Source organism: Centruroides vittatus, unplaced genomic scaffold (genome assembly GCF_030686945.1).
Source record: "Centruroides vittatus isolate TY-2023 unplaced genomic scaffold, ASM3068694v2 contig_976, whole genome shotgun sequence".
In the NCBI taxonomy this organism is placed as follows: Eukaryota; Metazoa; Arthropoda; class Arachnida; order Scorpiones; family Buthidae; genus Centruroides; species Centruroides vittatus.
Window position 1 is genome coordinate 1809083 of NW_027122649.1, and position 12800 is coordinate 1821882.

Here is a 12800-nt window from a genome sequence, read left to right on the forward strand (position 1 = left end):
AACCTGTTCACTTCCTACAGAATGGGCGCAATCACAGAAATGTCGTTTAAAAATTTATTACATTTTTAAAAAAAATTTGATCGAGTATATTAATTATTTTATAAATAACTAATTAAAGTTTTTTACATTAATATCCAAAATTTTGAAATTATTTCTGTTTTATTATAATAAAATCATGAAATATATTTCCAAATATTTTAAGGTGTAGGCTCATTTAGAAACTCAGTTAAAGAAATACAGTATTTTCTTCACTTTCCTTTCAATAACAAGAAAGAAAAGGCTCCATTTAAGGTTATTTGTGTTAAAAGTCGGGTCGTAAAACGAGTCCGACACTCATAGTCTAATTACTTTACGTGACTTATTTCGAGTATCTTTCGATAAAATAGTACATTAAAAGTTAAATTTAAAAAAATAAATAAAATTTGCAGATTATTTAGAAATTCACAGATTATAATTTTTTAAATGAATATTTCAAAGCGTAACCATATAATTATACTCTCTTTAATATCAATAATGAAATAAGTGTGCTTACTTTAATTTATAAATATAATAATTCATATATTTTATTACATATATTAATATTATAATTGATAATTTAAATATAAAAACAAAATTTACTTTGTAAAAAATAAATGAATGATTCAGAATGGCAGCTTTCCATCATAACGTACCGGCGCGAGATTATAGCTTACGGGTCAGCTGGCGACTTGGTATTATTTGAACTTTTTTCCAATGTTTATATCATAAAAGCCGAATGTCGGCAGAAGTGTTATACAGTAAGGTAAATATATTGTATTTTCTATAAACGTTTTCGTATATTTACGGGTATTGGTAATAAAAATCATTTATAATTCATTTTATAAACATTTTGAAGTTAAGCAGTTAAGCCTTCTTTTAGGGTTAGCATATGTAGGAAATACACTTCCTCAGGAAACTTTTATCAATAAGAAGAAATGTACAGCTTTAAATTGTATACAGTGTAAATATGAAATACTAATTTGTTAAGTCAAATTTAGTATTTTATATATACATATATATTTGTATACTTACATAATTTACAAGTAAATTCACTGAAATATTGTGTATAGGTTTGTGTATGGGATTTTAATTTCATTAAATATCAATGATTTATCAATTGCGAAAATATATAAAAGAAAAAATTTATTAATTAAAGTTTTAAGTCTTGAATGTTGTGATAAGAGATGTACAGTAAGTAAAAAAAAAAAAAAAAGTATCAGTACACTACTTTGTAAGCAGTGTTATGCAAATAAATCTTTTCTAAAGTACTTGGATTGTATCATTTTCATGTCATAAAGGAGTAGGTTCCTTCAAAATTGATTGCACTTGACACAGATGAATTTTTACAAAATTTTATTGTGTAATGCTTGACTGAGTACTGAATGCTTGAATTTAGTATTAATTTAAAAAACAAAGAAGCTTCTGGTGAGATATTTATTCTCTAAATTTAAGCATTTGATATAAAAAAAAAACTTCCAAAAACAAAAGAAAATTTTGTTTCCAAATTTAAATCGAATCCAAGATTTAACTTGGATTCAATCTTCTTACATAATATTGAATTGGATTAATGCTTCTTGTCCTTTATTATGAGTATTGTGGAAAAACAGTTACGAGAGCCTTACTTCATATAAGGGCTTTTTTATGTCAAGGAGGAGTGTGTGCAAAAATGATTGTCATCCTTTTCTTTTTCTGCACTCTTCTCCTTGATGTAACGAATCTTTAACGCAGTTCTCAATTTTTTTACCCATGGACCTTTTTTTCTCTTAAATTTTTTTTGGTGGACCCCCATAGACATCGCACAGCAAAAAAACCTTATATTTTTTGTTTCAAATTGGAAAAGTATTTTAATACTGAAGCTCTGAATTTCAGTAAAAGTAACTACTGTATTTATGAACTAGCACTTTTAATACTTCTTAGGGTCGATTTACACACAACAGTGATGTGCCGGCACAGTGACCATTTGGTGTATAAACATCGGTAAATATCACACATAGCCAATCAGAGTTTCATCTACGACACATGATCTGTATTCTGTCAATCATACAAGTGTCGTACATGAAATTCTGATTGGCTATATGTGATATTTACCGATGTTTACTGCACTGTGCCGGCACGTCACTGTTGTGTGTAAATCGACTCTTATCTTGTCAAGATGGAGTTTTGCACAGAACTGAAGGTTAGGGTTAAAATAAACTGATCACTTTTATACTGGAGGGAGGTTATAGCCTCCCTCCCTAATATTCAAGATCTGGAACAAACTGAAGCAAAACATTCAGAAATGTCACTGTCAAGTGACATGACACTGATGGAATAAGATTCTCCTAACAGACCCTGGCTTCATAATCTCTCTTTGACCTTTGTCAATAAGATATATATGTTGTATACATATTTTATATTTTAACTCTTATGCAAGAAATGAGTAATAAAGAAATTGACAATATAATATATATATATATATATACACTGTAGAAATTTAATTCTCAGTAAAACAATTGTTCTGAAGTAGAATTACCCCATATACCACTAAAATATCACTGTGAAACCCTAATTCAGTATTTTTTTTTCTGTGGATCCCAGTAATGTTACATGGAACCCAGTTGAGAACCACTGCTTTAAAGTAAGGTTTTCATAAATGTTTTTTTACAAGTTTATTGTATATTTCTTAAACTGGTGTTTTAATCTGATTATGTGGCAAAGTTCATTCTTAATCAGCAAATCTATTTATTAAGTTGAATGTTTTGCCCATCTCGGTAGTCATCATCAGGATCAAATTAATCAAAATAGCCTGATGTTTGCGATGGAGATGGTCAAAAATGTTTGATTTAATAAATGGATTTGCTAGTTAAGGTTGAACTTATTTTGTGTTGTAATGATAAAAAGTTTATGTACTTTAATTTTTTATTAGATGTCGTAATAATATTTGCTTGTGCCAACGATAGATCTGACACCTAGTAGTATTAGCACAAACTACATAATGGCGGCTGCTATGGGTATAAAGTAGTTTGTTAGAATAGAAAGTGTTCACCCTATCTAATATAGGCCATCGTCAGGTTTAATATTATAAATGTTCCAAAATGGAACATACCGTTTTCGAATATTTTACATATTTAAAATTCAAAAAAATAGTTTAACTCTAAAATAAATTGAAAGAAGTGTGTATATTAAATAAATAAACAAACAAATAAACATAGAAAACAAAGCTAAGTAGAAAGAAATGATTTAAGGGTTTTTAAGTGCCATTCTTTTTTCTATTATATATTTCCACACTGGAAGCACATTAGCATCCATAGCATTTAGGCAACGGTTTTTCATTTTACTTTTATAAATTTCCACCTTTTCCATCTCCAACGCAATGGATGGAGAGTGCACCGTTTAAATGATTTTAGCCTCTTCCCATTTTACAATCGTTCCTTCAGTCTGTGCTATAATTGATAATATTGTGTTGTGTCGTTTGTCAACGTTGTATCAAATGCTCTTTTTCTTATAAAAATTGTGAATGATCTATAAAAGAGCACGTAATTTCTGTAGCTTGCTATGGAACGATAAAGACAGCGTAAAAAGGGAAGGTAAAGCTGGGGTATATAAAATTCCATTTGAAAATCAACAGTTAGGAATCGAAAAAGATTATGTGGGTGTGACTAGAAGAAACCTGGCGGTATGTCTGCGAGAACACATACAATTTTGACAAAGGACACAACACTATTAGCAATTCTGGCACAGACTGAAGGAACGATTGTAAAATGGGAAGAGGCTAAAATCATTTAAACGGTGCACTCTCCATCCATTGCGTTGGAGATGGAAAAGGTGGAAATTTATAAAAGTAAAATGAAAAACCGTTACCTAAATGCTATGGATGCTAATGTGCTTCTAACAGTGTGGAAATATATAATAGAAAAAAGAATGGCACTTAAAAATCCTTAAATCATTTCTTTCTACTTAGCTTTGTTTTCTATGTTTTATTTGTTTGTTTATTTATTTAATATACACACTTCTTTCAATTTATTTTAAAGTTAAATTATTTTTTTAAATTTTAAATATGTAAAATATTCGAAAACGGTATGTTCCATTTTGAAACATTTATAATATTAAACCTGACGATGGCCTATATTAGATAGAGTGAAAACATTTGTATAAAAGAATTTTAAGCTCAGCAAAATTAGTTGTGGTGAAACTGAAGTGAATTGTTTGCTGAGAAAGAGCTGGATAGATGTGAAGTTATCAGTTTTAGTATTTCCTCTCCTTCTGTAAGAAATCTTCTTCGATCAGCCACATATTCTAAAATGTCACAAAGTGTAATCATCATGACTTAAACAACTACAAAATCAACTAGGATTAATGTCAGATACAAATGTGAATAAAACGTTTTGACTACAGAGAGAAAAGTTATTAAAAAGACAACACACAAGTAACTCTCTTACGTTGTCAAGCACGTTATACCCTTTGTGGCAGCCATTTTGGTTGACTCATACGCCACCTATGTTTACAGGCACAAGCGAATAGACTTATTGAATATAGACCACTTTCTTTATGCTAACTAAACCTTCACAAAAAGAAAATTTATTTAGAATTATATTAAGTTACAAAGAAATGATGTATTATGAAATACACAAAAGAGACAATTAAATGATTAATTCAATTTGTATATACAGTGGAACTTTATCTGGCTCAAACGGAACAGAATCTGATTCGGATAACTGAAAATCTGAAAAAATTGTTGACATAAATAACGCAGTTTATAGACTTTTTATTTTATATTTTTAGTTTCTTCTTTAACATAACTATTTTCATCCTTTAGATGTTATTTTCACAGTGTTTACTTCATTTCTCAATGTTTGAAGACGAGTGAAATCCAGTGAAACAATAGCAGCTTTAGGATGTTGAGTGAATAATAACTCATGAGGTTACAAACAATAAACTTATTAAAACACATTGACTGCCATGAGAAGCACAGTATTTTTATTCCACAGTAAAGTAGCAATTTTTTAAAATTGAAAATCTTAAAAAATTAGGAAAGGTTCAACAAGATATTAAGTAAATTTAAAGAACACTCCCTTGGATTGCATAACAATGCACATCATATGCCAATTCATAGGAAACAAGTCTATTCTTGTTACACTCAGGCAGGAATGTAATTATTCTTTGGTTTTTTGCATTTATTTTGATTTTTGTCTTTCTAAGACAGGGATTGTTTTATAATCTGGCTAATCCAGATTAATGGGGTTTCACTGTATACATATATAGTTGTTACCTGATCAACTTTTTAATTTAGTTTTTGAATCAAAATAATTGTGTTTAATGAATAGAAAGTTTTAATTTTCAACATATAAAATGTCATACACTGCATTAAAGATTAATTATTTAGACCACATTACAAGTGAAATTAATTCTTTTCACACTCAAAATACTGAATTTTTCTTCACTGATAATTCTTCAATTTTATTATACTGTTTGACTGTTTTATTACCATGTTGACCAAAACAAATAGTAACCAATTAACCAAAAAAATAGTAAAATTCTCAACATTCAATTATTTGAAATATTATCCAGGCATTACATACATAGATAATTACCATCCATATTTTCAACATTACTTATGTTGAAAATATGGATGGTAAGGGCGAAACAAATGCAGTTTAAAATCATAGAAAATTATTTTTTGAAACAAAACTTTTCAATTTGTGTTGTCTTCAAGTTTAAGATTAAGCAACATAAGATTTTTCTAATATTCTCTTTTATTGACCAATAAACAAACTTGAGTTAGCCATTGACATTCATGAAGCATTTCAAGTCGTCTGCAGTTCTAGTTACTATAGAAAAAAAATAATACATAATAATAAAACAGAAGTGTTAATAGGTTAATTATTTGTAAAAACAAATGCAACAAAAAATTTTCTGTAGTACTAGCCGGATGCCAATGAAAGATTTTGATCAAGTCATATAGTCACATTATCAGCTAAAATTTGTGCTGTTGAAGATACGGAAATATGTAACTCAGTATCATAAATTTTAAGAATTAATTTTTAAAAAGTGAGGAATTTTTTGGTGAGTTAGTTTATAGAATTTTGTAATGATGTTTTGTGAGATATTTTTTAATAATTTAGTATGTTCCTTTGTTGGATATGAGACTGACAGGAAATATTAAAATCCTTTTGTTACATGTTACATTAAATGTAAAAAAGTCTAATTATAAATAATTTTAAGAAGTGTCTGTCAGAGTTTAATAAGATGTTTTACAATTTTTATGGGTTTAAAAAATGCTTTTGTAGAACATTGTAAATAAATTTATAATTTAAAGACAAATGAAGAGGAGCATAAATTTCCAAGAGCATCTTGCATGTAAATAGATAACTCAAGTTTGTTTATTGGTCAATAAAAGAGTATTAAAAAAACTTATTAGTTAATCTTGAACTTAACACAAACTAGAATAAAATGCAATATGATTCTCTGAAGAGAACAAAAACCTTCTTAAAGTTTAAACCAAAGGTTTTCAAAAGTGGCATTTGAAATTACTCAATGTTATTAAAAAAATTATTATAAATGCTGAGTAAAATACTTCTAAATATAAAACTTTTATACTTCATTTTACTTCAAAAAATATTCAAAGTTTTTTTTTGGATGATAATATTGTTTATTTGTTTCTTAGAAACTATAGCACAATATTAAAAATATATTTAACAATGCTTGTGTTAATTTTACTGTTAGTTTTTAAGTCCACATGTTCAGTGGTTCCTAGAAAGACCATGCCAGACTTATATCTCTAGGCCTATTAAACATAGAAATCTGAAACCACCTTTAAATGTTATGTTCATATTTTAAATTTTGATCTTTACAAGTCAAATTGTTATATATCTTTTAAGAATTCAAATAGTAACTAGTATTTCTCATGGTACATTCTTGTAAAGGATTTTTAATGTTGCATTCAACAATATAATCAATTATAAAATTGAAAGAAAGAAAAAGAAATTCAGAAATTATAAATAATAAACCTGATCTATTAGGTTTGAAAAATTAGATTAAAAAAAAATTACCTTTAGAATAACAGATCAAAATTTATGATTAAATGAAACCCTGATATCTCATTTTTACATTTTACTTGACAATGATTTATATTAAAAAGAACTAAATAATAAATTAAATGAATCTTGAAATTAAGAATAATCTAAAAGGGATGATTGCTGCTTATAAGATATATTATTGCTTACAGGAGTTTTATTATTTTTTTAAAATAATGTTTATATTTAAAGAATATAAAAATATAACAGTATTAAAGTTCTGTGGCTTGGTGTAACAAGTACCAATGTGAAAATTGAAAATCTTTCTAAATAATTGAAGACTGGAACTCTAAATTGTCCTCAGCAGAACAATTTAAAATATATTATTAAACACATTTTTGCTGCTGAGATTTGTTTTATTTGGCAAACATTTTCAACCTATTGAATAGGCTATCATCAGGCTACATATTTGTTGGAACATCTTTACTGTTAAATATTATTTCAAAATAGAATACAAAAATAGAATAAAAAGAACAATAACATTAAATATTTGAATATAAAGCAAAAGAAATTAAAAAATTAACATAAATAATAAATAACAGTACAATACAAAATAAATAACTCAAAAATATATAATAGAAAATGAGGTAATTAGGAGCTTCTACCAAACTTATTTTGTACAATGTATTTCCATGCTATTGCTAAGCTGTCTTCATCTCTTGCATTAATGCATTTATCTTCTAATCTGGACACTTATCAGAAGAGCTTTTTTACATTGTTGTAATCTAATAGACAGAAAAAGGAGCTGAACAGAAGTAAACAAATAGCCACAACACTAGGATATGAAATTAGCACAGTAGAAGGTCTGATTAGAAAGTTTGAAGAAAATAAATATAAGATACAGAAAACAAAACCTAGTGGAATCATGAAATACATTTTTAAAAGCGGCACAACTAACAATATGAAAGAAATTGCAGAACATAAAGGGTCTAAGTATGGTTGTAAAAAGAGCCCTAACTATGTATTGAATTTTAAGAAAGGATAAGGATAGATTAGAAAAAGAAGAGAAGCCAGATGTGTACAACGTACCATATGAAAACATGCAGTTGGAGATAGACAAGGTTTACATCAGTGTTACCACAAGAAACTTGAAAATTAGACTTAAAGAACATCAATATAAGAAAAGAATCCAACACCAAGGTACTATCCAAGATGGCACAAACTGAGGGCTCTGTGATAAAATGGGAAAAGGTAAATATTATTAAGACTATACACTCCCCATCAAAAGCTCAGAATGCTGAAAAGCTTGAAATATATAGAAGCAGAGTAAAAGATAAATGCATTAATGCAAGAGATGTGAACAGCTTTGCAACAGCATGGAAATACATTGTACAAAATAAGTTTGGTAGAAGCTCTTAATTACTTCATTTTTTATTATATATTTTTGAGTTATTTATTTTGTATTGTACTGTTATTTATTATTTATGTTAATTTTTTAATTGTTTTTGCTTTATATTCAAATATTTAAATGTTATTGTTCTTTTTATTCTATTTTTGTATTCTATTTTGAAATAATAATTAACAGTAAAGATGTTCCAACAAATATGTAGCCTAACGATGGCCTTGTGCCTTACATCTTTTCCTGCCCCCTTCGCCACATGGTGGGTCTGACTCAGTGGGAGGAGTTGTGTAATTCTGGGTGTGTAACCAAGGGTGGGAAATTTATTGGAGGGTGTGTCTCAGGGAGAAGTTAGAATGGAAGTGGAGAGAGAATGAAGAAGGAGAAGCAAAGTAGTGGTTGTGTGTGAAAATAGTCAGGAAGCCAGAAAGTAAAGACTGTGCAGTGGGAAGATTTCGTTTTCAAACTGTTTCCTGTCTGATGAAAAGTAAAAAAAAAGGTACACTTTAAACTCATTGTTGGTACTTTTTATGTCTGCATGTTACGGGAATTCTGTAATATATTATTTGTCAGGAGAATTGTTTGTTAATGCTATTTGGTAGATTGGATTGTTGGGCTCTGTTTATGTGTGTTTCCCTGGATGTATTGTATGTTCCGAGGAAAATTAAAGGATTATCTTGTTAATTTCGATAGTTGTCTTTGTCTAGTCCTTACTGAGATAAATGGATTTCCCCTTCCAAGCATCTGCTCTATCAAGCATGCTTGTTATCAATTTGTCCCATTGAAGAAATCACTAAAGTTCTTCGTGTCAACTCGTTCGCACTTTCTACGTTCCCACAGCCTATTCAGCCTATTGGTTGAAAACATTTGCCAAATAAAATGAATCTCAGCAACAAAAAGGTGTTTAATAATATATTTTGAAACTGGAACTTTAGAATATATAAGCCAAAGTTTTATAAATTGAATGGAACACAATAATTTCCACAATATGCATATGTTTTTGCCTGAAATAGTAATTTAGATTTAATCTTACATAAAAAATTTAAATATAACAGATCTTATTTCTTTTATCTTAAAATTTTATAGAAAAACTCATAGTAAACAGCATTGTACAAAAATTTTTTAGTATAAAATATTTTACTTGCATATTTAATAGAACCTAGTAGACACTGTTTTTCTGGTTATAACATCTGAACAGTACCTCAATTTCAAATCTGATTACCTTATTGGTTCAGCATAAAAAATCCTTTAAAATAATGTCATGATAAATGGGTTAGAAATTAAAATTTTAAAATTATAGCCAAGTTAACCTTTAAAGGTCAAAAGTCAAAGTATCAAAACGGCTTACAAAAGTACAGAATTTAGATTTGTTAATACTGAAAATTTTAAGTTTCTAAGACACGCTATATATTTGTATTTAGTAGTATCATATTTTTTGTCAGATATCATATTGATAGAAAGGAATACAAGTGGCATATTTAAGGTAAACAAATTATATTTTATTGTAAATGTTTTCAGTCTGTAGTTCAACCAGAAACAGTCGAGTAGACATGACTAAAATGAAGTTTATTCTATTTTCTAATTTAATGTTAATTCTAATATTGTTCTATTTAAATATGAAGCCTGATTTTGTTTAATTTCAAGTTACACTGATAATATATACTGATAGGGGTTAATGTTTCAGTAATTTTGTTTTGTAATTTTTTTGATTTTTCTTCCTCCTGCTTTAATTTTTACTATAAGCCTGTGGAAATAAAGTAAACAATATATGTTGAACAATAAGAGTGTAAAAATTCTAGCATTTTTGACTTAGTTAACAGACCATCTTTGGGAGCAAGAGCCATTGCCAAACAATTGCTGGATTACATTGGGCTGCATTGTTTGGTGTTAATCTCAGAAATGCTAGTATTAGATACAAAAGATAGGCTAGTGTAAACAAATGAGTGGAATATCTCATTGATAGTATACTTCCCTTGAACTCTTGCTTATAGTTCAATTCTCCTTGCTTGTTTATTCTATCCCATTTTTTCTATCTGATACTAGCTTTCCTTTTATACTTGAAGATGGTCAGTTAACTGGATCAAAAATGTTTCTTCAACCTTACTATTAAAAATGTGTTGCTTCATTAAATTATAGTAGCTAGTTTCGGTTTATAAAGTTATATCTTTAATAAATATGAATTCCAGTATGTTTAATGTATAACCAATACAATATGATATAACCATCATTTGTTATATATAACTGATGATGGTTATATGTAATGTTAAATATACTGGAAGAGATCGGACTGGCGGTCTTGGTAGCGTAATTGGCAATGCATCTATAGAGCAAGCAGCAGTTGCGGGTTTGAGTTCTGCTCCGGGCCGATTCTTTTCTTCCAGTTTGATGGATATTCCAGAAAACGGCCCTCACCTTTAAGAAAAAAGAATTAAGATTAGAAAGTTCTAGAAGTTGGAAAGAATAAAGAACAGGAAAAAAATGTCAGAACAAAAGGATAAACAATATGGCATAAGCCACACAAGCTACAATATATTTGTTTGATGTTGTTTTTAAGAACTAAAGGAAGATGAAATTAAATATTATTTTCTTGCCTAAGGATGCAAGTGTTTTAAATTTTAAGAGTAAAAAAACTACTGTTGCTATAAATTGATAAAATTACATAATGTAAGGTGTGTTTCAAATTTATACGGACACGAAAAAATTAAAGTGAAACACAAATTTGCTGCATTAAGTGACAAATGTTTTATTAAAAATAATATGGATTTACATGTTTCTACACTGCAAAAGAAGAATTTTAATCAAACATTAACATTTTGTCACTGAAAATAATGTTTATGAAACTCTTATACAAAAAAACTTCTTCTTCTTCTTCTTCCTCAGCTTTTCCCACTCTATGTAGGGTCGCTGTTTCTGATGAGTCGTCTCCACTGCTCCCTGTCTTGGGCTGCCTCCACATTCAGATGCCTTTCTCTCAAGTCCTCCACCACAAGATCCATCCACCTTTTCCGCGGCCGTCCCCGCCTCCTCTTCCCCCCCACTGTCATCTGCATAACCCTTCTTCCCACATACTCTTCTTCCCTTCGTACCACATGACCAAACCACTTCAACCTTGCTTCCTGTATCTTTGCTTCTATGTTCGCAACTTTCACAGTCCCCCTCACACATTCATTTCGGATGTGATCCCGTCTCGTAACCCCACACATCCAACGGAGCATCCTCATCTCTGCCACCTCCATCCTTTTGACATGGGTTTTCCTTAAGCTCAGTCTCAATAGCATACAGCATAGCTTGTCTCACCACCATCCGATAAACTTTCCCTTTCAACCTAAGCGGCACCCTTTTATCACACAACACACCTGACATATCCCTCCAATTCCTCCAACCAGCCAGAATCCTGCCTGTCACCTCCTTATCCACACCTCCATCCTCAGCCATAGTTGACTCCAGGTACTTAAAGGTCGTGACTCTGCGGAATACGTCTCTATCTAATTCACAAAATAACACCTTCTACTTATAGCTGAGATAATTTTTATTGAGAAAAACTAACGTTTTCGGCTTACTCAATAAGCCATCCTCAGGTTATAACTTTCAAAAAAAGGAACATTATCGTTCCATTAATAGAATACAATTGTTTGAAAAAATTCAAAACACTAGTAACGGACAAGAAGGAAGAACATGGTAATATAAATAAATAAATATACAAAAATACCTAAAAACAAAAGGAAAAACATGGTAATATAAATAAATATACAAAATAAATAAAAACAAAAAAAGAAGAACATGGTAATATAAATAAATATACAATAAAATCGTTATATTGGGAATAAGAAGTAAAAGATGAAAAATAAAAAATGAAAATAAATGATTTCACTGGTGAAACTTTTAAAAAGAATGGCAGATTATCAAGGAATGATGCCAAAACAAGCTAAGACAAGCCTACGAGTTCGTGATACATTTCTTAACTGCGAATTTCCAAGCTGTTGGTAGGCTGTCAGCGTCCCTCGCATTTATGCATGCCTCTTCCAACTTGCTTTTATAGATTTCAATTTTTTCTGCGGTACTTGCTAACGTTGGACAACAGCTTGGAAATTTGCAGTTAAGAAATGTATCATGAACTCATAGGCTTGTCTTAGCTTGTTTTGGCATCATTCCTTGATAATCTGCCATTCTTTTTAAAAGTTTCACCAGTGATCAATTCATTTTTATTTTTCATCTTTTACTTCTTATTCCCAATATAACGATTTTATTGTATATTTATTTATATTACCATGTTCTTCTTTTTTTGTTTTTATTTATTTTTGTATATTTATTTATATTACCATGTTTTTCCTTTTGTTTTTAGGTATTTTTGTATATTTATTTATTTATATTACCATGTTCTTCCTTCTTGT

At 29.2% G+C, this 12800-nt stretch overlaps 1 protein-coding gene across 2 annotated transcripts in view; it reads left to right on the plus strand.

The window, feature by feature from the left end:
• The first annotated feature begins 668 nt into the window (after positions 1-668).
• LOC136985734 (unconventional myosin-Va-like) overlaps positions 669-12800 on the plus strand; it is a 162929-nt gene continuing 150797 nt past the window's right edge. For both annotated transcript variants that reach the window (XM_067283071.1, XM_067283073.1), the window contains exon 1: positions 669-781. In XM_067283071.1, the coding sequence (XP_067139172.1) occupies positions 755-781 (27 nt within the window). In that variant the 5' untranslated portion in view covers positions 669-754. The remainder of the gene's footprint in view (positions 782-12800) is intronic.